The sequence below is a fragment of the Oncorhynchus masou genome, chromosome 20 (assembly GCF_036934945.1).
Source record: "Oncorhynchus masou masou isolate Uvic2021 chromosome 20, UVic_Omas_1.1, whole genome shotgun sequence".
In the NCBI taxonomy this organism is placed as follows: domain Eukaryota; kingdom Metazoa; phylum Chordata; class Actinopteri; order Salmoniformes; family Salmonidae; genus Oncorhynchus; species Oncorhynchus masou.
Genome location: NC_088231.1, coordinates 3,565,546 through 3,590,415, shown reverse-complemented (window position 1 = coordinate 3,590,415; position 24,870 = coordinate 3,565,546). Strand labels below are relative to the sequence as shown.

Below are 24,870 nucleotides of genomic sequence, written 5' to 3'. Positions count from 1 at the left end.
TGACGTCTATGAGGGTGCCCTTGTTTACAGAGTTAGTGTTGTACCTGGTGGGTTCCTTGATGATTTGTGTGAGATTGAGGGCATCTAGCTTAGATTGTAGGACTTCCGGGGTGTTAAGCATATCCCAGTTTAGGTCACCTAAAAGAACAAACTCTGAAAGCTAGATGGGGGGCGATCAATTCACAAATGGTGTCCAGGGCACAGCTGGGAGCTGAGGGGGGTCGGTAGCAGGCGGCACAATGTACAAGTCCAAAGAAATCTATTCAAAGCTTGTTTGGCTTGTTTAACTTTGGGAATCATATCAGCGTCCCAAAATGGCCCCTATTCGCTGTATAGTGCACAACTTTGGAACAGAGCCCTATGTGCCCTGGTCAAAAGTAGTGCACTATATATGGAATAGGGGGCATTTGGGAAACAGCCAGGTAGTGATGATGAAACAGACAGAAACAGTGAAGTTGTTCCTCATGTTTTTAGTGCTGCCATGTGGACAATTAGCCACAGTCTCTGAGTAAAAGCCAGAGCTGTTGTAATTGCGGTTTGGTGGTGTAATGATGTGCGCTGAGAGTCGGGAAGCATGTTCAGGGAGTGAGTGTTTTAATAAATAAACACCACATAATAAAACATAAGAAACACGAACAACACACAGACAAGACACAGGGACATAAACAATGACGCTTGTGGAAGGAACCAAAGGGAGTGACATATATAGGGAAGGTAATCAGGGAAGTGATGGAGTCCAGGTAAGTGATGACACGCAGGTGCGCCTAACGATGGTGACAGGTGTGCCCCATAATGAGCAGCCTAGTGACCTAGAGGGAACACACGTGACAGGCGATTTCCCTCGGCCCTGTGGGAATGATTCTATTGTTGTGCCCCCCCCCGAGAATGCCTTTGTTGCTATGAAGAAGTTTCATAAACAAATGAAGCTTCATGTCCAAAAGGAAAAACATTGAAAACTTTGACACTTTTCTTTAAATGACACATAGATTGATAGTTTGAGTGCTTTTATTAAACTGTGTTTTAGAGACGAGAATCTCCCAATAGAGGACCAGAGACGTATGAATCATTAACGACCCTCCATCTTTGTTTTGCTTCCTCTCTTTCTGTCTTTTTCTTCCCCTTTTCTCCATCCCACCCTGTGTTCTCTCATTCTTAACAGCTCCGAGAAAATGCCTCTGCTTGTGTCTGTCTGTTGGCCTCTCTCTGAGGGAGTGAGTGGGCGCTGGCTCTATTGCTCCTTGTGTCATGCTTGCTGTATCAATAGATATTCACCCTCAAAACCTCATTTCTGTTCAGTAGGGAGAAACTACGATGTGCCTCATGGAATACAACCATTCATTTTGGTTCAACTACCACGTGTCAGGAAACAGCCACAAACAAGGAAAACACCCACAAGGACTCTTTTAAACCCCTCGGGTTTAGCCTCTCATACTCTGCTGATAACACTGAGTTCTGTCTTTCCTAGAGCCTGGCTGACAGGTATCAGTGCAAGGTCGGCCATTGCGCCTACTTTATACAGATTGGCAGTGATCTAGCACAATGACATGGCATGAATCATTCATGCTGCAAAAGCTGACACAGCAAGGTTGTGTGTGTGTGTGTGTGTGTGTGTGTGCATCTGAGTGCAACTGTGGGAATTATTATGTGCTGGTCTCATGGTCCCTCGGTGTCTGCACTGCCGTAGATGTCCACAATCATCTCCTCAGCTTCACTTCTGTCAAACTTGACCTTCTTGGTCACATCTGGCTTGTCATGAACAGCCTCAGACATCTCCAAAAATGTATTGTGTTTTCTGATTACACACTATACAGCAATGTCTACTCAGATTCTGAACCTATCACTGCCCCTGTGTCTGTGTCTGCTTTGTGTCCATTTCTGTGTTTTTGATATGTTGTCCCCAGAAGGAAGGGAAATCTAAAAAGAGGAACCTAAAAGTAACGTGGTGGTTGAGACATGTTCTTTTCCTTTTCAAATGCTTATTTGATTCCTGAGAACTGAGTGCAGATCTGGGTTAAAATACTATATGAAATCATTTAGAATTCAAGCTGTGCCTGGTTGAGCTCGCCTGTTGCAATATAACATCTCCAGGCAGGCTACTAAAGCAAATGCTTAAAGTATTTGAAATGTGTCAAGTAGTGTTTGAACCCAGCTCTGGCACATCTGATGTGCACATAACAGTCTGTACTAATGTAATAACCTCAGTGTTGTGTGTGTGTGTGTGTGTGTGTGTGTGTGTGTGTGTGTGTCTGTGTCTGTGTCTGTGTCTGTGTGTGTGTGTGTGTGTGTGTGTGTGTGAGAGAGAGAAAGCATTTGCTTCTGAATACCGTAGGCAGACCAAGCTCACCTCAACAATCTATAGATCTATAGAGCTACAGTCAAAAGTAGTGCACTATGTAGGGAATAGGGTGCCATTTGGGACAAACTTCCAAAATGTTCTTGGGAAAAGCAGAACTTTCCCCTGACCAAATCATGTGTAAGTTCAATTGAACCGGGACACTATTTGATATGAGCAATACATTCTAAGGGTGAACAACTGAAGTGAAAGCACGGGAGGTGCCACTCCCTCCACTGTTACTGTTGTTTGGATAAAACCAGCAAAATAATGTGCCTGGTTGCTTCATTTGAGATTTGCATTGAATTTGACTATCAGTAAATATTAGGTGAATAACGTGTGATTTACATTCATTGAAAAAAGAACACAGTTTAATGTCTCATAGTCATTATGTATTTTTCCCTGATGTTATGTTGACGTCAAGATTGTGACCTCAGGGCTGTTTTCCTGTACACATACTTTCTCATAACACTTTGTATTCTCTGATCGGAGCAAGATAAAGGAAGTGGTGGAATGTTGGTTGTTTCTGCAGCCTTCAAACGGAGGGCACGTTATGGCTCAAACTCTTTATCGCACTGATGACCATTTAGGGGCATTTCTTTTGTAACAACGCTGTCTGTGTGTGAAATCAGTGTGAAGAGATATTATGAAGTTTCTGTGGAAAATGTCTTCATCAGAGGATTTAAAGGGAACTTCACTTGTGTGTTGTGTGTGTGTGCGTGTGGCCTGCGTGTGGCCTGCGTGTGGCCTGCGTGTGTCCTGCGTGTGGCCTGCGTGTGGCTTGCGTGTGGCCTGCGTGTGTCCTGCGTGTGGCCTGCGTGTGGCCTGCGTGTGGCCTGCGTGTGGCCTGCGTGTGGCCTGCGTGTGTCCTGCGTGTGTCTGCATGCATTTGGTACAGTATGTATGTGTGTCCTCTCAGTACAGTTCTGCCCTCTGTCTGTGTCCAACTGGAGGAGACACTGTTTTAACTATCTAATCACATTCACCTCAGTCAGGGTGTTGGAACTGGTCTGATTTCTCTCCTCAATCAGGTTGTTGTGACTGGTGACTGATCTGTAATTGGGCTGTCTCTTTCTAAAACTGGTCTCTGTCTTCAGTCAGGGTGTTGGAACTGGTCTGATTTCTCTCCTCAATCAGGTTGTTGTGACTGGTGACTGATCTGTAATTGGTCTGTCTCTTTCTAAAACTGGTCTCTGTCTTCAGTCAGGGTGTTGGAACTGGTCTGATTTCTCTCCTCAATCAGGTTGTTGTGACTGGTGACTGATCTGTAATGGGTCTGTCTCTTTCTAAAACTGGTATCTGTCTTCAGTCAGACATTTACATTTACATTTAAGTCATTTGGCAGACGCTCTTATCCAGAGCGACTTACAGATTGGTGAATTCACCTTATGACATCCAGTGGAACAGCCACTTTACAATAGTGCATCTAAATCATTTAAGGGGGGGTGAGAAGGATTACTTTATCCTATCCTAGGTATTCCTTAAAGAGGTGGGGTTTCAGGTGTCTCCGGAAGGTGGTGTTTGACTCTGCTGTCCTGGCGTCGTGAGGGAGTTTGTTCCACCATTGGGGGGCCAGAGCAGCGAACAGTTTTGACTGGGCTGAGCGGGAACTGTACTTCCTCAGTGGTAGGGAGGCGAGCAGGCCAGAGGTGGATGAACGCAGTGCCCTTGTTTGGGTGTAGGGCCTGATCAGAGCCTGGAGGTACTGCGGTGCCGTTCCCCTCACAGCTCCGTAGGCAAGCACCATGGTATTGTAGCGGATGCGAGCTTCAACTGGAAGCCAGTGGAGAGAGCGGAGGAGCGGGGTGACGTGAGAGAACTTGGGAAGGTTGAACACCAGACGGGCTGCGGCGTTCTGGATGAGTTGTAGGGGTTTAATGGCACAGGCAGGGAGCCCAGCCAACAGCGAGTTGCAGTAATCCAGACGGGAGATGACAAGTGCCTGGATTAGGACCTGCGCCGCTTCCTGTGTGAGGCAGGGTCGTACTCTGCGGATGTTGTAGAGCATGAACCTACAGGAACGGGCCACCGCCTTGATGTTAGTTGAGAACGACAGGGTGTTGTCCAGGATCACGCCAAGGTTCTTAGCGCTCTGGGAGGAGGACACAATGGAGTTGTCAACCGTGATGGCGAGATCATGGAACGGGCAGTCCTTCCCCGGGAGGAAGAGCAGCTCCGTCTTGCCGAGGTTCAGCTTGAGGTGGTGATCCGTCATCCAGGGTGTTGGAACTGGTCTGATTTCTCTCCTCAATCAGGTTGTTGTGACTGGTGACTGATCTGTAACTGGTCTGTCTCTTTCTAAAACTGGTCTCTGTCTTCAGTCAGGGTTGGCCTCTTTCTGCAGGTGAGTTGGTCTTAGAAACTAAGAAGACTCTTTCTGCAGGTGAGTTGGTATTATAAACTAAGAAGACTCTTTCTGCAGGTGAGTTGGTATTATAAACTAAGAAGACTCTTTCTGCAGGTGAGTTGGTATTATAAACTAAGAAGACTCTTTCTGCAGGTGAGTTGGTCTTAGAAACTAAGAAGACTCTTTCTGCAGGTGAGTTGGTATTATAAACTAAGAAGACTCTTTCTGCAGGTGAGTTGGTCTTAGAAACTAAGAAGACTCTTTCTGCAGGTGAGTTGGTATTATAAACTAAGAAGACTCTTTCTGCAGGTGAGTTGGTCTTAGAAACTAAGAAGACTCTTTCTGCAGGTGAGTTGGATTTGTAAGCTAAGAACCTCTTAGAGACCCGTTATCTGCAATAACAACTAAAACAGATAACCGCAGAACTGCCGGTAATTTGTAGGAATTATAACGTTTACCTAAAGTGGACAGACAGGACTATGATTCCAGTCAGAATGAGAACACAGCAAGAGCTAAGAAGGGTCTCTTCACTCTGTTATAAAATATGTGTTTATAGTTTTTCATTGAATTTTGTGTGTGTGTGTGTGTGCGTTTGCACGTGTGTGTGCGTGTGTGTGTGTGTGTGCGTTTGGTTGACCTCCCGGTCCGTTCTTTGGAGAAGTGTCGTCTACCTCTTTGTCTTGGTGCTGGTCTCATGGTCCCTCGGTGTCTGCACTGACGCAGATGTCCACAATCCTCTTCTCAGCTTCACTTCTGTCAAACTTGACCTTCTTGGTCACATCTGGCTTGTCATGTTGTCCCCAGAAGAAAGAAAATGTAAAAACAGGAAAATAAACTAAAAGTAACATGGTAGTTGAGGTTGGGACATGTTCTTTTCCTTTAAACATATTAATCTGATACCTGAGTCGATAGTGTAGACTTACCAGACCTGGGAAGAAATACTATATGAAAATATGAGAATGGCTTACCATTGAGAACTTCCAAAAGGACAAATTTGAGGTAAAAAATGAGTTGGAGTAGTCAACAAATAAAGACAGAGATTGATTTCTTATTGCTCACTTTAATATACAGTGGGGCAAAAAAGTATTTAGTCAGCCACCAATTGTGCATGTTCTCCCACTTAAAAAGATGAGAGAGGCCTGTAATTTTCATCAAAGGAACACTTCAACTGTGACAAACAAAATTAGAAAAAAATCCAGAAAATCACATTGTAGGAATTTTAATGAATTTATTTGCAAATTATGGTGGAAAATAAGTATTTGGTCAATAACAAAAGTTTATCTCAATACTTTGTTATATACCCTTTGTTGGCAATGACAGAGGTCAAACGTTTTCTGTAAGTCTTCACAAGGTTTTCACATACTGTTGCTGGTATTTTGGCCCATTCCTCCATGCAGATCTCCTCCAGAGCAGTGATGTTTTGGGGCTGTTGCTGGGCAACACGGACTTTCAACTCCCTCCAAAGATTTTCTATGGGGTTGAGATCTGGAGACTGGCTAGGCCACTCCAGGACCTTGAAATGCTTCTTACGAAGCCACTCCTTCGTTGCCCGGGCGGTGTTTTTGGGATCATTGTCATGCTGAAAGACCCAGCCACGTTTCATCTTCAATGCCCTTGCTGATGGTAGGCTTTGTTAATTTTGTCCCAGCTCTCTGCAGGTCATTCACTAGGTCCCCCCGTGTGGTTCTGGGATTTTTGCTCACCGTTCTTGTGATCATTTTGACCTTACGGGGTGAGATCTTGCGTGGAGCCCCAGATCGAGGGAGATTATCAGTGGTCTTGTATGTCTTCCATTTCCTAATAATTGCTCCCACAGTTGATTTCTTCAAACCAAGCTGCTTACCTATTGCAGATTCAGTCTTCCCCTCCTGGTGCAGGTCTACAATTTTGTTTATGATGTCCTTTGACAGCTCGTTGGTCTTGGCCATAGTGGAGTTTGGAGTGTGACTGTTTAAGGTTGTGGACAGGTGTCTTTTATACTGATAACAAGTTCAAACAGGTGCCATTAATACTGGTAACGAGTGGAGGACAGAGGAGCCTCTTAAAGAAGAAGTTACACGTCTGTGAGAGCCAGAAATATTGCTTGTTTGTAGGTGACCAAATACTTATTTTCCACCATAATTTGCAAATAAATAGATTTTCTGGATTTTCTTTTCTAATTTTGTCTGTCATGGTCGAAGTGTACCTATGGTGCAAATTACAGGCCTCTCTCATCTTTTTAAGTGGGAGAACTTGCACAATTGGTTGCTGACTAAACACTTTTTTGACATCTTCATCAAGTTGACATCTTCCTCAGAGTGACCTGACCATTGCACATATAGACCCTATTTATAGCCTAGTGGCCCATTGAGACACAACAATGTATAACAATTATAATGATAATATGTTCCAAGGTAAATTGCAAATTATAGCACACAATAAAATAAATAGTGTGTCTCATTCATCAATAGGCCATGTCAAAATATACATAGGGATATTTGGGTGTTCTGTGAATCCAGAGACACCGAGACCCCAAAAAATCAAGGCAACAACAATATAGAGGGGAATTTTTTTTTAGGTCACCTGTACTCGACACACAGAGACGCGTACAAAGCTCTCCCTTGCCCTCCATTTGGTCAATCCGACCACAACTCTATCCTCCTGATTCCTGCTTACTAGCAAAAATTAAAGCAGGAAGCACCAGTGACTCGGTCTATTAAAAAATGGTCAGATGAAGCAGATGCTAAACTACAGGACTGTTTTGCTATCACAGTCTGGAACACACCACATCAGTCACTGGCTTTATCAATAAGTGCATTGAGGACGTTGTCCCCATAGTGACTGTACGTACATACCCCTACCAGAAGCCATGGATTACAGGCAACATTCGCACTGATTTAAAGGGTAGAGCTGCTGCTTTCAAGGTGCAGGACTCTACCCCGGAAGCTTACAAGAAATCCTGCTATGCCCTGCGACGAACCATCAAACAGGCAAAGCGTCAATACAGGGCTAAGATTGAATCATACTACACCGGCTCCGATGCTCGTCTTATGTGGCAGGGCTTGCAAACTATTACAGACTACAAAGGGAAGCACAGCTGTGAGCTGCCCAGTGACACGAGCCTACCAGACGAGCTAAATCACTTCTATGCTTGCTTCGAGGCAAGCAACACTGAGGCATGCATGAGAGCATCAGCTGTTACGGATGACTGTGTGATCACGCTCTCCGTAGCCGATATGAGTAAGAACTTTAAACAGGAAAACATACACAAGGCTGCGGGGCCAGACGGATTACCATGACGTGTACTCCGGACATATGCTGACCAACTGGCATGTGTCTTCACTGACATGTTCAACATGTCCCTGATTATGTCTGTAATACCAACATGTTTCAAGCAGACCACCATAGTCCCTGTACACAAGAACACAAAGGCAACCTGCCTAAATGACCTACAGACCCGTAGCACTCACGTCCGTAGCCATGAAGCACTTTGAAAGGTTGGTAATGGCTCACATCAACACCATTATCCCAGAATAACTAGACAAACTCCAATTTGCAGATCCACAGATGATGCAATCTCTATTGCACTCCACACTGCCCTTTCCCACCTGGACAAAAGGGACACTTATGTGAGAATGCTATTCATTGACAACAGCTCAGCGTTCAACACCATAGTACCCTCAAAGCTCATCACTAAGCTAAGGATCCTGGGACTAAACACCTCCCTCTGCAACCGGATCCTGGACTTCCTGACGTGCCACCCCCAGGTGGTGAGGGCAGGTAGAAACACATCTGCCACGCTAATCCTCAACACTGGAGCTCCCCAGGGGTGCATGCTCAGTCCCCTCCTGTACTCCCTGTTCACCCATGACTGCACGGCCAGGTACAACTCCAACACCATCATTAAGTTTGCAGACGACACATCAGTGGTAGGCCTGATCACAGACAACGACGAGACAGCCTATATGGAGGAGGTCAGAGACCTGGCCGTGTGGTGCCAGAATAACAACCTATACCTCAACGTAGCCAAGACTAAGGAGATGGACTGTGGACTACAGGAAAAGGAGGACCGAGCAAGCCCCCATTGTCATCGGTGGTGCTGTAGTGGAGCAAGTTGAGAGCTTCAAGTTCCTCGGTGTCCACATCAACAACAAACTAGAATGGTCCAAACACACCAAGACAGTTGTGAAGAGGGCACGACAAAGCCCTCTCAGGAAACTAAAAAGATTTGGCATGGGTTCTGAGATCCTCAAAAGGTTCTACAGCTGCAACATTAAGAGCATCCTGACTGGTTGCATCACTGCCTGGTACAGCAATTGCTCGGCCTCTGATCGCAAGGCACAACAGAGTGTAGTGCGTACGGCCCAGTACATCAATGGGGCTAAGCTGCCTGCCATCCAGGACCTTTACATCAGGCGGTGTCAGAGGAAAGCCCTAAAAATGGTCAAAGACGCCAGCCACCCTAGTCATAGACTGTTCTCTCTTCTACCACATGGCAAGCGGTACCGGAGTGCCAAGTCTAGGACAACAAGGCTTCACAACAGCTTTTACCCCCAAGCCATAAGACTCTTGAACTGGTAATCATATGGCTACAAAAAAGTTCTGTTGCAACAGAAAAGCCCCAGTACCCACCTGGCTCTGAAGGCAGGCTAAAGCAAACGCTCAAAGATATTGAAAAATTTCAAGTTGTATTTGAACCCAGGTCTCACACTTATCTGATGTGCACCTATCAGGAGTCAACTGTACTGACTTAACAATCTCATACTGGTCCCTTCTGTCTGTTCTAATGCAGCTGTTTACTTTCAGTGTTGTGTGTCTCAATCATTGTCTGTGTCTGATGTGTCCATCATATAACTACTGAAGACAGGAAGCTACTAATGCATCCCAGGAAGTACTGTAAATGGGAATTTGATTCATATGTTCAGAATGAAAAGAACATAAATGAGTAGGGATGGAGACAGAATAAGAGCGGGAGAGTCAGAGAGAGAGAGAGAGATAGACGGGGAGATGGTGGATGGGTAGTTGTTACGGTAGGTTATTGTTTACACAACTCACAAATCCAGATACGTTTTTGTGCACAATTTAAATCATTCCATGTCTTTTCAGGCTGGTCTTGTCCATTATGTAATTCAACACAGTCCTCCTCCGGAAAGGTTGAAAGACTTCGTCCATTATTAGGCTGGTCGATTATCCAGTAACTATGTTAACAACACAGAGAACCAGACAGTCACACTGTCAGTAAAACATCATCCTAAATAAAATACATAATGCCTGTGTTTTTTCAGCTTTAAAGCCACACACTGTCTGATGTGGGCCACCAACAAAAAGTAAAAAACATACTGTATGGTTTCTATGATTCATCTATAGAGCTCATTGAATGACATATATGAAGGGAAACATTTGTTTTTATGAAGATGATCTGAAGCAATATCATTTGCTTTCAAAGTATACATATAACAACTGGTCAAATCTCTCACCTTGTTATCAGTGGTGTGCCACCAACCCATTTCCAGGACCCCTCAGTCTCATTGTCAGTCAAACCGATCCAGAATCTCTTGTTGAGGGCAAAGAGAAATCTCTGTTGTTGAGAAAGATAAATGAACACTGATCAAAAGATGTTTATCATGTCTCTCTCTGTATGTATTTATCAATCTCCCCCCACTCTCTCACCTGTTCCTCTCTGCTGTTTACGATCACCAGGTCTGCTCCTTTCTCCATACAGTCCTGTCTGCTCTCACTCCAGGGTTTTCTCTCAGAAGAGACGAAGTACCAACAGGAATCAAACTTGTTCCAGCCTTCAGAACAGGTTAGATAAAACATTCATTGGCATCTCATTATTCTGCACACATTAATGAAAGAATACAAAAAAAAACATTTTAGTATGCGTTCAGGGCTGTAACCAGGAATTAAGTTTCAATATAATTTTTTTAAATGCTAAAAAAAATGCTTTTTGGAGAACAGCAAAAACAAGAAAAAGTTACCCCAGCCTTTATTAACTTTATTAACTGCTGTAGGTTCATTCACCTCAGTTGATCTACAAACACACAGCCAAATAGCTATACAACAGTAATGTTATACCCCGGAAAGGGGAGAAATATGAGAAATGAGTTACACTGACAAGTAGCGTCAGTGACTGTTCAGTCAGTTGTAGTATTGAAATGTGTAATTCATCATCTCTTGACATAGATATGGCTTTTCTCAAATGAAATTGCGTTCACATTTGTATTACTAGGCATTACTAATCCAGCTCCGCACAAACAGATATCAATGGAGCACACAGATGATCATGTTGTCACATTCAGTTGAATGATTTGAATATTACTAAGGATTCTGTATTAATATCAGTGATGTTGTGGTTAAAAAGATGTGTAATAGGTAAACTATAAACTCTGTGGTGATCGAGATAAGAAGAACAACCAGTGATATTAAGGAGATGTAGGACTATTTTACACCTGCATTGTTAGCATTTTGAGTGCATTTAAATGTAGGCCTACAGGGAAGATAAGCCATGTGAATATGTTCATATTTAAACACATCTTCTTTTCTTTTAGTTCCTAACTTCTTTGATACAGATTTAGTCTGGGGACCCCTCATGGGACCCCAACCCTAAGTTTGGGAACCACTGTATTAACCTCTCTCCGCCTTGCTTCCTCTCTCTCTCTGTTTCCTCTGCTTCCTCCTGCATGCATTGCAACCTCCATCAGCCTCACCACTGAGCGTCACATCACTGGCTGTCTCAGTAGACTAATCTTTGTAAAGCAAAGTTATTATGAGACCTTAGTAGCCTATTTGTTGCTACTGCTGAGGTGGGCTCCTTTTAACATTACCATCTTACTTCATCCTTCCAGCTGGCTAAGTAATACTAGCCAGAGCCCTTCAACATTACTTATACTACCCAGAGCACTTATACATTACTTATACTACCCAGAGCCCTTATACATTACTTATACTACCCAGAGCCCTTCAACATGACTTACACTACCCAGAGCCCTTCAACATGACTTATACTAGCCAGAGCCCTTCAACATTACTTACACTACCCAGAGCACTTCAACATTACTTATACTACCCAGAGCCCTTCAACATTACTTATACTACCCAGAGCAACATTATATACATTCAACATTACTTATACTACCAAGAGCCCTTCAACATTACTTATACTACCAAGAGCCCTTCAACATTACTTATACTACCCAGAGCACTTCAACATTACTTATACTACCAAGAGCCCTTCAACATTACTTATACTACCAAGAGCCCTTCAACATTACGTATACTACCAAGAGCCCTTCAACATTACTTATACGACCCAGAGCACTTCAACATTACTTATACTACCCAGGTCCCTTCAACATTACTTATACTACCCAGAGCCCTTCAACATTACTTATCCTACCAAGAGCCCTTCAACATTACTTACACTACCCAGAGCACTTCAACATTACTTATACTACCCAGAGCCCTTCAACATTACTTATACTACCAAGAGCCCTTCAACATTACTTATACTAGCCAGAGCCCTTCAACATTACTTACAGAGCCCTTCAACATTACTTATACTACATTCAACATTACTTATACTACCCAGAGCCCTTCAACATTACTTATACTTTCATCATTACTTATACTACCCATGGCCCTTCAACATTACTTATACTACCCAGAGCCCTTCAACATTACTTATACTACCCAGAACCCTTCATCATTACTTATACTACCCATGGCCCTTCAACATTACTTATACTACCCAGAACCCTTCAACATTACTTACACTACCCAGAACCCTTCAACATTACTGTAATAGAAGTCTCTGCTTCATAATCCTACAGACATGATGACAGATTACTACTAATGTATTGCTTATTTATTTCAAATTACTGGAAGTTCTGCTATTCGTTCACATCGTGCTATAGCAATGAGTTTGTGACGTATTGACTGTAAGACTAACGCATTGATGTTATGGATACCTGTGTGATTGTGACTCTGTCTGTTACTGTGTTTGTGGAGGGTAATAAGAGAATAAAGTAGACGGAAATTTTGATTCATGGCCCTGTGTCCAGATGACTGACATGTGCAAATATGGGCACATCTAAAAACATGACTGACTGACACATCTATAAGACTATTTAATAGTTTTGTACTCATTCTCAGAGATTTAACTTGTATTTGTTTGGGGATGTACTTTTGTCTGGCATCTCGCAAACACAATCAGCAGCATCTCTAGTGTCTACTAGAGCGAACTACGAGCTGCGGTAGGTCGTTTCACGTCTCAGGCCATCGGCCAGTGCCATGAGAGGGAGGAGTTAGCCCTTTGAGAAAGTGGTGAAACGATGCTTAAAAGTCAAATTCAGGATGCAAATCCGGGTTGACTTTGGCAAACTTAACAAAAAAACACTTTTCTTGATTCCACTCATTTACAAAGAGGAGCAATGAGAACTCAGTCAGATTAAGAATCTATTTGATTCATGTTTCTCATTAGAAACAGTTACTGAGGTCAGCACCTCAATGTCCTCATGTTGCTATGGCCCTGTGCATAATGAACATGTACAATTAATATTATGATCATGTATTAGGTAAACTCACCCGGAATAGAGAACTTTTCATCTTTCTCACTCTGTTGCTGGTCTCTCTCTTCAGTCAGACAGTCTGCTAAAAGAGGACAGAATATATTGGATGTGGTTTGCCAGTCATGTAAACGTAACATTGGAGGAACTTAGTTAAATTCATCTGAATTTTGGATCTTGTTGTCAAAGTCTGTTATAATATGATGATTTAACAATAATCCATTCACATTCTAGTCGCAGGGAGATGTTGAGAGTGACTTGTAGAACACATAGCATCCCAAAGCTTACAGCAACCATCCTGTAGATTCTTCTCCCTGAAACGTCAGGTCCTGGGGAGATACACACTGACACACAACATAATCAGCTACAAGAGGATCGTTTCTCACAGCTGTCTTGTGGTATTTTATTAGGATCCCCTTTAGCTGTTGCGATAGCAGCAGCTACTCTACCCTGGGGTCCTCAGGAATTGACTGTATCAGAATGACATGTCGGAACCTCTGAATACACTGAAAACATACATGCCTTTGCATATTTAAATGTGGGGTAAAATAATTACTTTTCCACTGGGACTTTTCTGTTTTTGTGTTTGTACGTCATGTGTTTGTGTGTGTGTGTGTGTGTGTGTGTGTATGTCTTGGTCATGTGTGTGTGTGTGTGTGTGTGTGTGTGTGTGTGTGTGTGTATGTGCGTGTGCGTGAGTCAGTGGTGTAGAGCAGGTCTGAGCAAGGCCCCCCACACCCAACCTGGGAGGGGTGTCATTTTTTTGCCATGGGGAAGAGAGAAAATGTTGCTTTTTTAGAGCACATTTCCTGCTCTTCTACACATTTTGCCATGAGGCTGAGAGAAATGTAACAGGTTTAACGCTAATTTCCTGTAATAATAAAACAGTATTCAAGGCTTATGACATGTTCATTTACTCTCTGTGGTGTGAGAGGGGCCCGAAAGCTTCCGTGTTTGTGTGATAGAGTTTTCTGTGTCCTTACCTGAGGGATGTGTCTCAGTTGTCACTCTCCTCATTGCTCCATTCTGGTTTCCTTCAATAACCTTGTCAATTTCAACAACCTCTTTGTTGACGTAGTCATCCATCTTAACTAACTGTTTTATTACCTTTTTTAACTGACTTGTAATGGTAATATCTACTGTATGATTCCAACTGTACTAACAAGTAGTTGAGTCGTAGCTCTGATGTGTGACTTCACCTGGTACCTCTCTGAGCTCTGTCTCTGGTCCACTGCAGTTGATATAATGTTGAGTATCCAACCACCTTCAAGCAGGAACATAGACCTGACAGGATCATCTAACACTGATGACAATTTAGAGGCATTTCTTTTGTAACAACGCTGTCTGTGTGTGAAATCAGTGTGAAGAGATATTTGAAGTTTCTGTGGAAAATGTCTTCATCAGAGGATTTAAAGGGAACTTCACTTGTGTGTTGTGTGTGTGTTTGTGGCCTGCGTGTGTCTGCATGCGTCTTGTACAGTATGTGTTTCCTTTGTACAGTTCTGCCCTCTGTCTGTGACCAACTGGAGGAGACACTGTTTTAAATATCTAATCACATTCAATCAGAAAGCTGGTAGACATTGTTAAATGACATTGTACCTTCACGCTTGTGTCTTAGTATTTTGTGTTTTAGATAATTAGTTGGTCAGGCCAGGGTGTGACATGTGTTTATGTTATTGTGTTGTTGTATTGGGGTGTTTGTAGGCATTGGGATTGTGGTTGATTAGGGGTGTGTTTAGTTTAGGTTTGGCTAATCACATTCTCAATCAGAGTCAGGTGATTCCTTGTCTCTGATTGGGAACCGTTATTTATTCATCCTGGGTTTCACTTTGTATTTCGTGGGTGATTGTTCCTGTCTCTGTGAGTTTCACCAGATAGACTGTAATTAGGTTTCACGTTCCGTTTTGTTGTTATTTATTTATATCAGTTATTTCATGTAAACGATTCATTTGTTTCATTAAAAAACATGAGTAACCAACACGCTGCATTTCTGTCCGACTCTCATTCAACAAACGAAGAATCTTACATACCTTTATTTATTCATCTGTGCCTTTGTGATTATTATTATTAAAGAGATAAACGTATGCTAATAATTGGACATGAAAAGATCTACAAATGTTTTACTAAACATAGGTCTATGCTGGAAACGTACATCTTTCTAATAAAAACAATTCTGAGATTTTACAGTTTGGGAACATTTTGCTCCCATCCATCACCAGCTCTTACATTAACTCTTTCAAAAACATGGCAGTTGTCATGTTCCAATTGTTTATCTCATGACCATGTATTAGGTTTACAGGTTCGAGAACTTTCAATTAAGATCACTTCTTTATATATTTGGATTTATTTTGTTTAACCTTTATTTAACTAGGAAAGTCAGTTAAGAACAAATTCTTATTTGCAATGACCGCCTACCAAAAGGCAAATGCCTCGTGCGGGGACGTGGGCCAATAAAATAAATACAATATAAATATAGGACAAAACACACATCACAACAAGACAGACACAACACAACGTAAAGAGAGACCTAAGACAATAACATAGCAAGGCAGCAACACATGACAACACAGCATGGTAGCAACACAACATAACACCATGGTTGCAACACGATATGGTAGCAGCACAAAATATAGTACAGACATTATTGGGCACAGTCAACAGCACAAAGGTCAAGAAGGTAGAGACAACAATACATCACACAAATCAGCAACAACTGTCAGTAAGAGTGTCCATGGTTGAGTCTTTGAATGAAGAGATTAAGATAAAACTGTCCGGTTTGAGTGTTTTTTGCAGCGAACTGAAAAGAGGAGCGATCCAGGGATGTGTGTGCGCTTTGGGGACCTTTAACAGAATGTGACTGGCAGAACGGCTGTTGTGTAAGGAGGATGAGGGCTGCAGTAGATATCTCAGATAGGGGGAGTTAGGCCTAAGAGGGTTTTATAAATAAGCATCAACCAGTGGGTCTTGGGACGGGTATACAGAGATGACCATTTTACAGAGGAGTATAGAGTTCAGTGATGTGTCCTATAAGGAGCATTGGTTGCAAATTTGATGGCTGAATGGTAAAGAACTTCTAGCCGCTCGAGAGCCGATCTATAAATTATGTCTCCGTAATCTGGCATGGGTAGGATGGTCATCTGAATCAGGGTTAGTTTGGCAGCTGGAGTGAAAGAGGAGCAATTTCGATAGAGGAAACCAAGTCTAGATTTAACTTTAGCCTGCAGCTTTGATATGTGCTGAGAGAAGGATAGTGCACCGTCTAGCAATACTCCCAAGTACTTGTATGAGGTGACTACCTCAAGCTCGAAACCCTCAGAGGTAGTTATAACACCTGTGGGACAAGGGACATTCCTCTTACCACACCACATGACCTTTGTTTTTGAGTTGTTCAGAAAAAGGTTAGAAAAATGCCTGTTGGACACTAAGAAAGCTTTGTTGCACAAAATCTGGGTTAGGGGCCAGCTGAGTATAAGACTGTATCGTCTGCATATAAATGAATGATAAAGCTTCCTACTGCCTGAACTATTGTTGTTGATGTAAATTGAGAAGAACGTGGGGCCTAGGCTTGAGCCTTGGGTTACTCCCTGGTGACAGGCTGTGGCTGAGACAGCCGTATCAAAAGCTTTGGCCAAGTCAATCAAAATAGCAGCACAATATTGTTTAAAATCAAGGGCAATGGTGACATCATTGAGGACAGTTAGGATCAGTTTTATCTCCCCTTTAAATAAAGGATGTGCTGTGGGTGCCTTCCAAGCAATGGGAACCTCCCCAGAGAGGAGAGAGGTTAAAAAAGCCTGGATAAAGGCTTGGTGATGATAGGGGCAGCAACCTTAACTCTTGATACTCCCCATCCCGGATCCGGGATCGTTAATAAAGCCTCAGGCTCATTAGCATAACGCAACGTTAACAATTTCTGAAAATCGCAAATAAAATGAAAATAATGCGCCTGCTCTCAAGCTTAGCCTTTTCTCAACAACACTGTCATCTCAGATTTTCAAAATATGCTTTTGAACCATAGCAAATCAATCATTTGTGTAAGAGTATTGCAAGCTTGCTTAGCATTTTGCGTAGCATTTAGCACGCAACATTTTCACAAAAACCAGATAACCAAATAAATAAAATCATTTACCTTTGAAGAGCTTCGGATGTTTTCAATGAGGAGACTCTCGGTTACATAGCAAATGTTCAGTTTTTCCCTGAAAGAATCTTTGTGTAGGAGAAATCGCTCCGTCACATTTGGCTACCGAAACGAACCAAAAATTCAGTCACCAAAACGTCAAACTTTTTCCGAATTAACTCCATAATATCGACCGAAACATGGCAAACGTTGTTTAGAATCAATCCTCAAAGTGTTTTTTCACATATCTCTTCATTGATATGCAGTTCGTGGAAGCCTGCTTTCCCCTCAGAATTGCATGGAAAAATACCAGCAGCTGAAAATGACGCACCAATTTCGACGGAGGACACCGGGCGGACACCTGGAAAATGTAGTCTCTTATGGTCAATCTTCCAATGATATGCCTACAAATACGTCACAATGCTGCAGACACCTTGGGGAAATGACAGAAAGGGCAGGCTCATTCCTCTCGCATTCACAGCCATATAAGGAGACAATGGAAAACAGAGCCTCAAAAATCCTGCTGATTTCCTGGTTGCCGTTTCATCTTGGTTTTGCCTGTAGCTCCCGTTCTAGGCCACCACAGACAATATTTTTGCAGTTCTGGAAAATTCAGAGTGTTTTCTTTCCAAAGCTATCAATTATATGCATAGTCGAGCATCTTTTTGTGACAAAATATCTTGTTTAAAACGGGAACGTTTTTCATCCAAAAATGAAATTGCGCCCCCAGAGTTTCAAGAGGTTAAAGAAAAAAGCGTCTAAACCATCTGACCCAGATGTTTTTTGGGGGTGAAGTTTAAAAAGTGCCTTTAGCACCTTGGACTCAGTGACTACCTGCAGGGAGAAACTTTGTGGTGGTGCAGTGGAAAAAGGGGAGAAGTTTCGTGGATAGTCGCATTAGAAGGGGTGTAAGATCAGGAAATGTTGGACGGACAAGGAGGTATGGCTGAGTCAAATAGGAATCCTGACTTAAAGAAGTGGTGATTAAAGAGCTCAGCCATGTTTTTCTTGTCAGGACCCGGTTACGAACCTGGGTCTCCGGAGTGAGAAACAGTCACTTAACCAACTGAGCCACGAATAGTCAGCAGAACCCAGAAGATGAGGCAGACACAGCAGTACTTAAGACGGTGTATTTAATGAAGCAAAAAGGAGAAGTCCTTCAATACAAAAATAGTAAATCCAAAAGATGGTAGGAATAGCACAAAAAAGCCTTAAGAGATCCTCAAAAACAAAAACAGAACTCCACAAGAGCATCCACCGGAATCGACAAGAATACACAGAACACTAGGGCTGGGTGCTAACATACAAACACAGAGCACAGAACTGAGGGAAACAAAGGGTTTAAATACAATCAGGGGAAAAGAGGCACAGGTGCAAATAATAATGGGGAACAAGGGAAAAAACATAAGGTCAAAAAGCACAATGGGGGCATCTGGTGACCAAAACCCGGAACAACCCTGGCCAAATCCTGACAGAATCCCCCCCCTAGGAACGGCTCCTGACGTTCCTACCAGCTCTCTCAGGGTGGAGGGCCCTGAACTGACGAATGAGGTCAGGGTCCAGGATGTCTTTGGCAGGAACCCAGGAGCGCTCCTCGGGACCGTAGCCTTCCCAGACCACCAGATACTGCCAGGACTGCTGCACACGGCGGGAATCCAGTATCCGATGGACGGTATAAGCCGGCTGGCCTCCAATGACACGAGGCGGAGGGGGAGGTCTGTCTGCCGGGACAAGGGGAGAAAAAACAACAGGTTTTAACAATGAAATGTGAAATGTGGGATTAATCTTAAGGGATCTGGGTAAGTGTAGGCGATAAGATACTGGGTTAACTCTCCTGGCAACCTTGAAGGGACCGATGTATTTTTGGGACAGCTTGCGAGACTCCACCCGTAGAGGTAAGTCTCTTGTGGAGAGCCAGACTCTCTGGCCGGGGCGCAGGGTAGGCCCGGACGGCGACGTCTGTTGGCTTGTTGTTGGTACCTCTGTGAGGAACGCATAAGATTAAGACGGGTCTTCCTCCACATAAGCCGACAGCGTCTGACGAACTTCAAGGCTGAAGGCACTCTGACTTCTGCCTCCTGGTCCGGGAACAATGGAGGAGCATAGCCAAACTGACACTCGTGCGGGACATACCAGTGGAGGAGGAGCGCAAGGTGTTGTGCGCGTATTCGGCCCAAACAATAAAGGATGACCATGTGGACGGGTTGTCACGAGTCATACATCGGAGGGTGGTTTCCAGCTCTTGATTCATCCTCTCTGTTTGGCCGTTGGACTCCGGATGGTACCCTGAAGATAGACTGGCAGAAGCCCCCATAAGTTGGCAGAAGGCCTTCCAAAACCTTGAGGCGAACTGGGGACCTCTGTCAGAAACCACATCTTGAGGAATGCCGAAGACTCGGAACACATGATTAATTACCAACTCAGCCGTTTCCTTGGCAGAAGGTAACTTAGTCAGAGGGACGAACCTGGCCGCCTTTGAAAACCTGTCGATTATGACTAGGATAGTAGTATTGCCATGGGATGGAGGAAGTCCAGTAATAAAGTCCAATGAAATATGGGACCAGGGTCTGTGGGGAACAGGTAAAGGGTGAAGGAGTCCTTGAGGGCGGAGGTGAGAAGATTTGCCCTGGCAGCACAAGGGACAGGCATTGACGAAAGTGGCAACGTCTTCTCTTATGGTAGGCCACCAGAACTTACGCTGGATGAACTCCAAGGTGCGACCTACGCCCGGATGACAGGTGAGGCGAGAGGAGTGCCCCCACAGAAGGACCTGAGTCCTCACTGCCTTGGGGACAAACAACCGATTGGCAGGACCTCCTTTCGGGTCCGGTTCGCTAGCTTGAGCACGTCTCACGGTATCCTCAACTTGCCACGAGATCGGAGCCACAATCTTAGCAGCAGGAAGGACAGGCATGTCCGTGTCATCTCGAATGGCAGGAGCGTAGACTCGGACAGGGCATCCGGTTTGAGATTCTTCGACCCGGGCCGATAGGTGAGGATAAACTGGAATCGATTGAAGAAAAGAGACCATCTAGCTTGTCTAGAGTTCAACCGCTTCGCCTGCTGGATATACTCCAGATTTTGTGGTCCGTAAGCACTTGAAACGGGTGAGAAGCCCCCGAGCCAGTGTCCATTCCTTCAATGCCATCTTAACCACTAGGAGTTCACGATCCCCACATCGTAGTTCCTCTCAGTCGGGGTAAGCCGGTGTGAGAAGAAAGCGCACGGATGAAGCTTCTTGTCTTCACCCCTCTGAGACAGGACAGCTCCAACACCAACCTCTGATGCGTCTACCTCCACCACAAATGGTTCATCCGTAGTCAGTAGTATCAGGATGGGAGCAGAGAGAATGCGCTGCTTGAGTCCTTGGAAGGCCGTCTCAGCTTCTTTTCCCCACAAAAACCTTGCATTGCCACCCTTGGTTAAAGCTGAGAGAGGGGCTGCCACCAAGCTGAAGTTCTTGATGAACTTGCGGTAAAAGTTTGTGAAGCCCAGGAAACGCTGAACTTCCTTAACGGATTTGGGGGTGGGCCAATCCGCTACCGCCCCTACCTTCCTGGGGTCCATTTGGACTCGACCGGGTTCCACTACAAATCCCAGGAATTGTACTCGGGATGAATGGAATTCACATTTGTCCGGCTTAACGTACAGATGGCTGTCCAGGAGGCGTTTGAGTACTTGTCTGACATGCTTAGTGTGTTCTTGAAGGGAGCTCGAAAAGATGAGGATGTCATTCAAGTAAACGAACATAAATATGTTAAGCATATCCCTAAGCACATCGTTTATGAGCGCTTGGAACACCGCTGGGGCGTTGGTCAGGCCGAAGGGCATCACCAAGTATTCATAGTGACCAGTAGGCGTGTTGAAAGCGGTCTTCCACTCGTCACCAGGTCTGATCCGCACAAGATGGTATGCGTTCCGCAGGTCAAGCTTAGTGAAAACAACTGCTTCCTGGAGCAGCTCGAAGGCTGTGGCCATAAGGGGTAGCGGTAACGGTTACGGACGGTTATGGCATTGAGTCCCCGGTAGTCGATGCAAGGACGTAATCCACCGTCTTTCTTGGCCACAAAGAAAAACCCTGCTCCCGCCGGGGAGGTGGATGAACGCATGAGGCCTGCTTCCAGAGCGTCCTTGATGTAGGTATCCATAGCAGCTCGTTCGGGTGGAGATAGGGAAAGATCCGACCCCTGGGGGGCAAGTGCCCGGAAACAGGTCGATGGGGCAATCGTAAGGTCTATGGGGTGGTAGCATGGTGGCCCTCTGTTTGCTAAACACCAGTTTGAGGTCATGGTAACACTCGGGAACTCGGGTCAGGTCGATGGATTCTAAAGACTCGGGAGTAGAACTCGGGAATTCTGGAAAATACAAGTAGCTTGGCACGTAGGACCCCACTGCTTGATAGTGCCCACAGACCAGTCGATGTGAGGGTTATGGCTGTGAAGCCAGGGGTATCCAAGGACGAGAGGGAACTCGGAACAGGAGATCAAATGAAAGTTCATCAATTCCTGGTGTTGTGAAACTGAAAGTCGCAAGGAGGTAGTGACATGAGAGACAAGTCCAGATCCCAAAGGGCTTCCATCCAATGTAGTGACCCTCATGGGTTCACTTAGAGGTTCAGAGGGAACGCCATTCTCCTTCGCCCAGACACCATCCATGAAGTTACCTGCGGCTCCAGAGTCTACCAAAGCTTGAAGGTGAAGCTTGTGGTTGTCCCAGGAGAGGGTAACTGGAATGAGCAGACGGGAGTTGGACGGATGGGAGGAGGTTATGTTTCCCGTTACAGTTCCCCCCGGTCTGTACGGGACAGAGCGTTTCCCTGGAGCCCGGGACACGTGGAACGGAAATGGCCCGGTTTGCCGCAATATAGACAGCGTCGCTCCCTCATCCGGCGGTCTCTCTCAGCCTGGGAGATGCGTCCAATCTGCATGGGTTCCGATGGAGCCAGCGAGGATAAAGGTGGGGACTCGGAGCTGGGACTGATAGGGGCTAGAGGTCTACGGTTGAGTTCTCTCTCTCTCAGACGCTGGTCAATGCGTGAGGCCAACTTGATCAGGGACTCAAGATTGTCCGGTGGTTCCCTAGTGGCTAGTTCATCTTGGATAGTGTCGGAAAGGCCTTTCAGAAAGCACACCGTGAGCGCCTCGTTGTTCCAGCCACTTGCTGCTGCCACCGTGCGGAACTGGATGGCATAGTCCGTCACGATGCGCCAACCTTGGTGGAGAGTCAGGAGCTGTTTGGCTGAGTCAGAACCACTGCTTGGGCCTTGAAACACTCGTTTGAATTCCTCAGCAAAGGCAGAGTAGCTGGCACAGCAGGAACTATGGGCATCCCACACAGCAGTAGCCCAGGCCAGGGCTTTTTCCGACAGCAGGGTGATGATATAAGCGATCTTAGACCGGTCGGTGGGAAACGACGAGGGTTGTAGCTCAAAGGAGAGAGAACATTGGGTGAGAAACCCTTTACAAGCACTTGGATCACCTGAGAACCGTTGGGGAGGTGGAAGACGAGGTTCAGCCAGGGGGTTAACTGCCATGGGTACGTGAATCTGAGGTACTGGGACGGAACTGTTCCCGGGGTAAGACGATCAGATATTTGCTTAATGGAAGTCAGCATCTCCGACAGAAGATGAGAATGTCTAGCCATTAAGGCCTCTTGCTGAACCAGGGCGGCTTCGTGGCGTTGGACAGTCTCCTGGTGGTGGGACAGCATGGCAAAAGGTCCTGGGAACTGGCTGCCTCTGGGTTCATTTTTGGCTCTGTGTTTCTGTCAGGACCCGGTTACGAACCTGGGTCTCCGGAGTGAGAAACAGTCACTTAACCAACTGAGCCACGAATAGTCAGCAGAAACCAGAAGATGAGGCAGACACAGCAGTACTTAAGACGGTGTATTTAATAAAGCAAAAAGGAGAAGTCCTTCAATACAAAAATAGTAAATCCAAAAGATGGTAGGAATAGCACAAAAAAGCCTTAAGAGATCCTCAAAAACAAAAACAGAACTCCACAAGAGCATCCACCGGAATCGACAAGAATACACAGAACACTAGGGCTGGGTGCTAACATACAAACACAGAGCACAGAACTGAGGGAAACAAAGGGTTTAAATACAATCAGGGGAAAAGAGGCACAGGTGCAAATAATAATGGGGAACAAGGGAAAAAAAAGGTCAAAAAGCACAATGGGGGCATCTAGTGACCAAAACCCGGAACAACCCTGGCCAAATCCTGACACTTCTTGTCAGTAACATCCACATTATCAACATTAAGGGACATGGGCAGTTGTGAGGAGGAGGATTTATTCGCTACTTCTTTAACTTTCCCAACTTTCTTGAGGTTAGACCCACAGAGAGAGAACTGCGCCTTAAAGTAACTAACTTTGGCCTTCCGGATAGTGCACTTATTTCTCATTTGCTTGAACGAGAGCCAGGTGAGTTGGTCTTGTAAACTAAGACTCTTTCTGCAGATTAGTTTGTCTTAAAACTAAGAAGGCTCTTTCTGCTGGTGAGTGTCACGCCATGACCTTAGAGAGCCTTGTTATGCCTCTATTTTGGTTTGGTCAGGGTGTGATTTAGGTGGGCATTCTGTGTTCTGATTTCTATGTCTTCTATTTCTTTGTGTTTGGCCGAGTATGGTTCTCAATCAGGGACAGCTGTCTATTGTTGTCTCTGATTGGGAATCATACTTAGGCAGCCTTTTTTACCTGTTGTGATTGTGGGAAGTTCTTTGTTAGGGGCACTATGGCCCTTATAAGCGGCACGGTCATTTTGTTAATTCTTGTTTTGTTAGTGACATTTTATTCTAAATAAAAGAAAATGTACGCACACAACGCTGCACCTTGGTGTCAATCCGACGACGGCCGTGACAGTGAGTTGGTGTTATAAACTAAGAAGACTCTTTTTGTAGATGAGTTGGTCTTATAAACTAAGACTCCTTATGCAGGTGAGTTGGTCTTATAAACTAAGAAGCTCTGAGAGATCCGTTATCTGCAATAACAACTAGAACAGATAACCACAGATCTGCTGGTAATTTGAATTATAACTATTACCAACAGTGGACAAACAGGCCCATGATCCCAGTCAGTCGAACAACACATCAAGAATTATGAAGGGTCTCTTCCCTGTGTTTATAAAATGTGTTTCAAGTTTTTCTTTGCATTGTGTGTGTGTGTGTGAGAGAGAGAGAGAGAGAAAGATTGTGCGTGTATTAGGTTGACCTCCTGGTCCGTTCTTTGGAGAAGTGTCTTCTACCTCTTTGTCTTGGTGCTGGTCTCATGGTCCCTCGGTGTCTGCACTGCCGTAGATGTCCACAATCATCTCCCCAGCTTCACTTCTGTCAAACTTGACCCTCTTGGTCACATCTGGGACATGTTCTTTTCCCTTAAACATATTCATCTGATTCCTGAGTACGTAGTGTAGACTTACCAGACCTGGGATGAAATACTGTATGACAATATGAGAATGGCTTGCCAAGGAGAACTTCCAAATGGACAAATTTGAGGTAAAAAGGAGTTGGATCAGTCAATAACCAGACAGA

General features: G+C 44.6%; 1 protein-coding gene across 4 annotated transcripts; it reads right to left on the bottom strand.

Moving 5' to 3' along the window:
* Positions 1–5,723: 5,723 nt before the first annotated feature.
* On the bottom strand, positions 5,724–14,521 carry LOC135506701 (C-type lectin domain family 4 member E-like). Of its 4 annotated transcripts, none has more exons than XM_064926035.1 (6): positions 14,209–14,521; positions 13,453–13,569; positions 13,245–13,310; positions 10,329–10,453; positions 10,136–10,236; positions 5,724–9,856 (listed from the first exon to the last, which is right to left on the bottom strand). In XM_064926035.1, the coding sequence occupies exons 1-6, from the start codon at positions 14,309–14,311 to the stop codon at positions 9,694–9,696; spliced, it is 675 nt and encodes a 224-aa protein (XP_064782107.1). In that variant the 5' UTR covers positions 14,312–14,521; the 3' UTR covers positions 5,724–9,693. The 4 variants fall into 4 exon arrangements, with proteins under 4 accessions (XP_064782107.1, XP_064782108.1, XP_064782109.1 ...); XM_064926036.1 differs by having other exon boundaries at positions 13,245–13,307; XM_064926037.1 differs by lacking the exon at positions 13,453–13,569.
* Between the last annotated feature and the right edge of the window lie 10,349 nt (positions 14,522–24,870).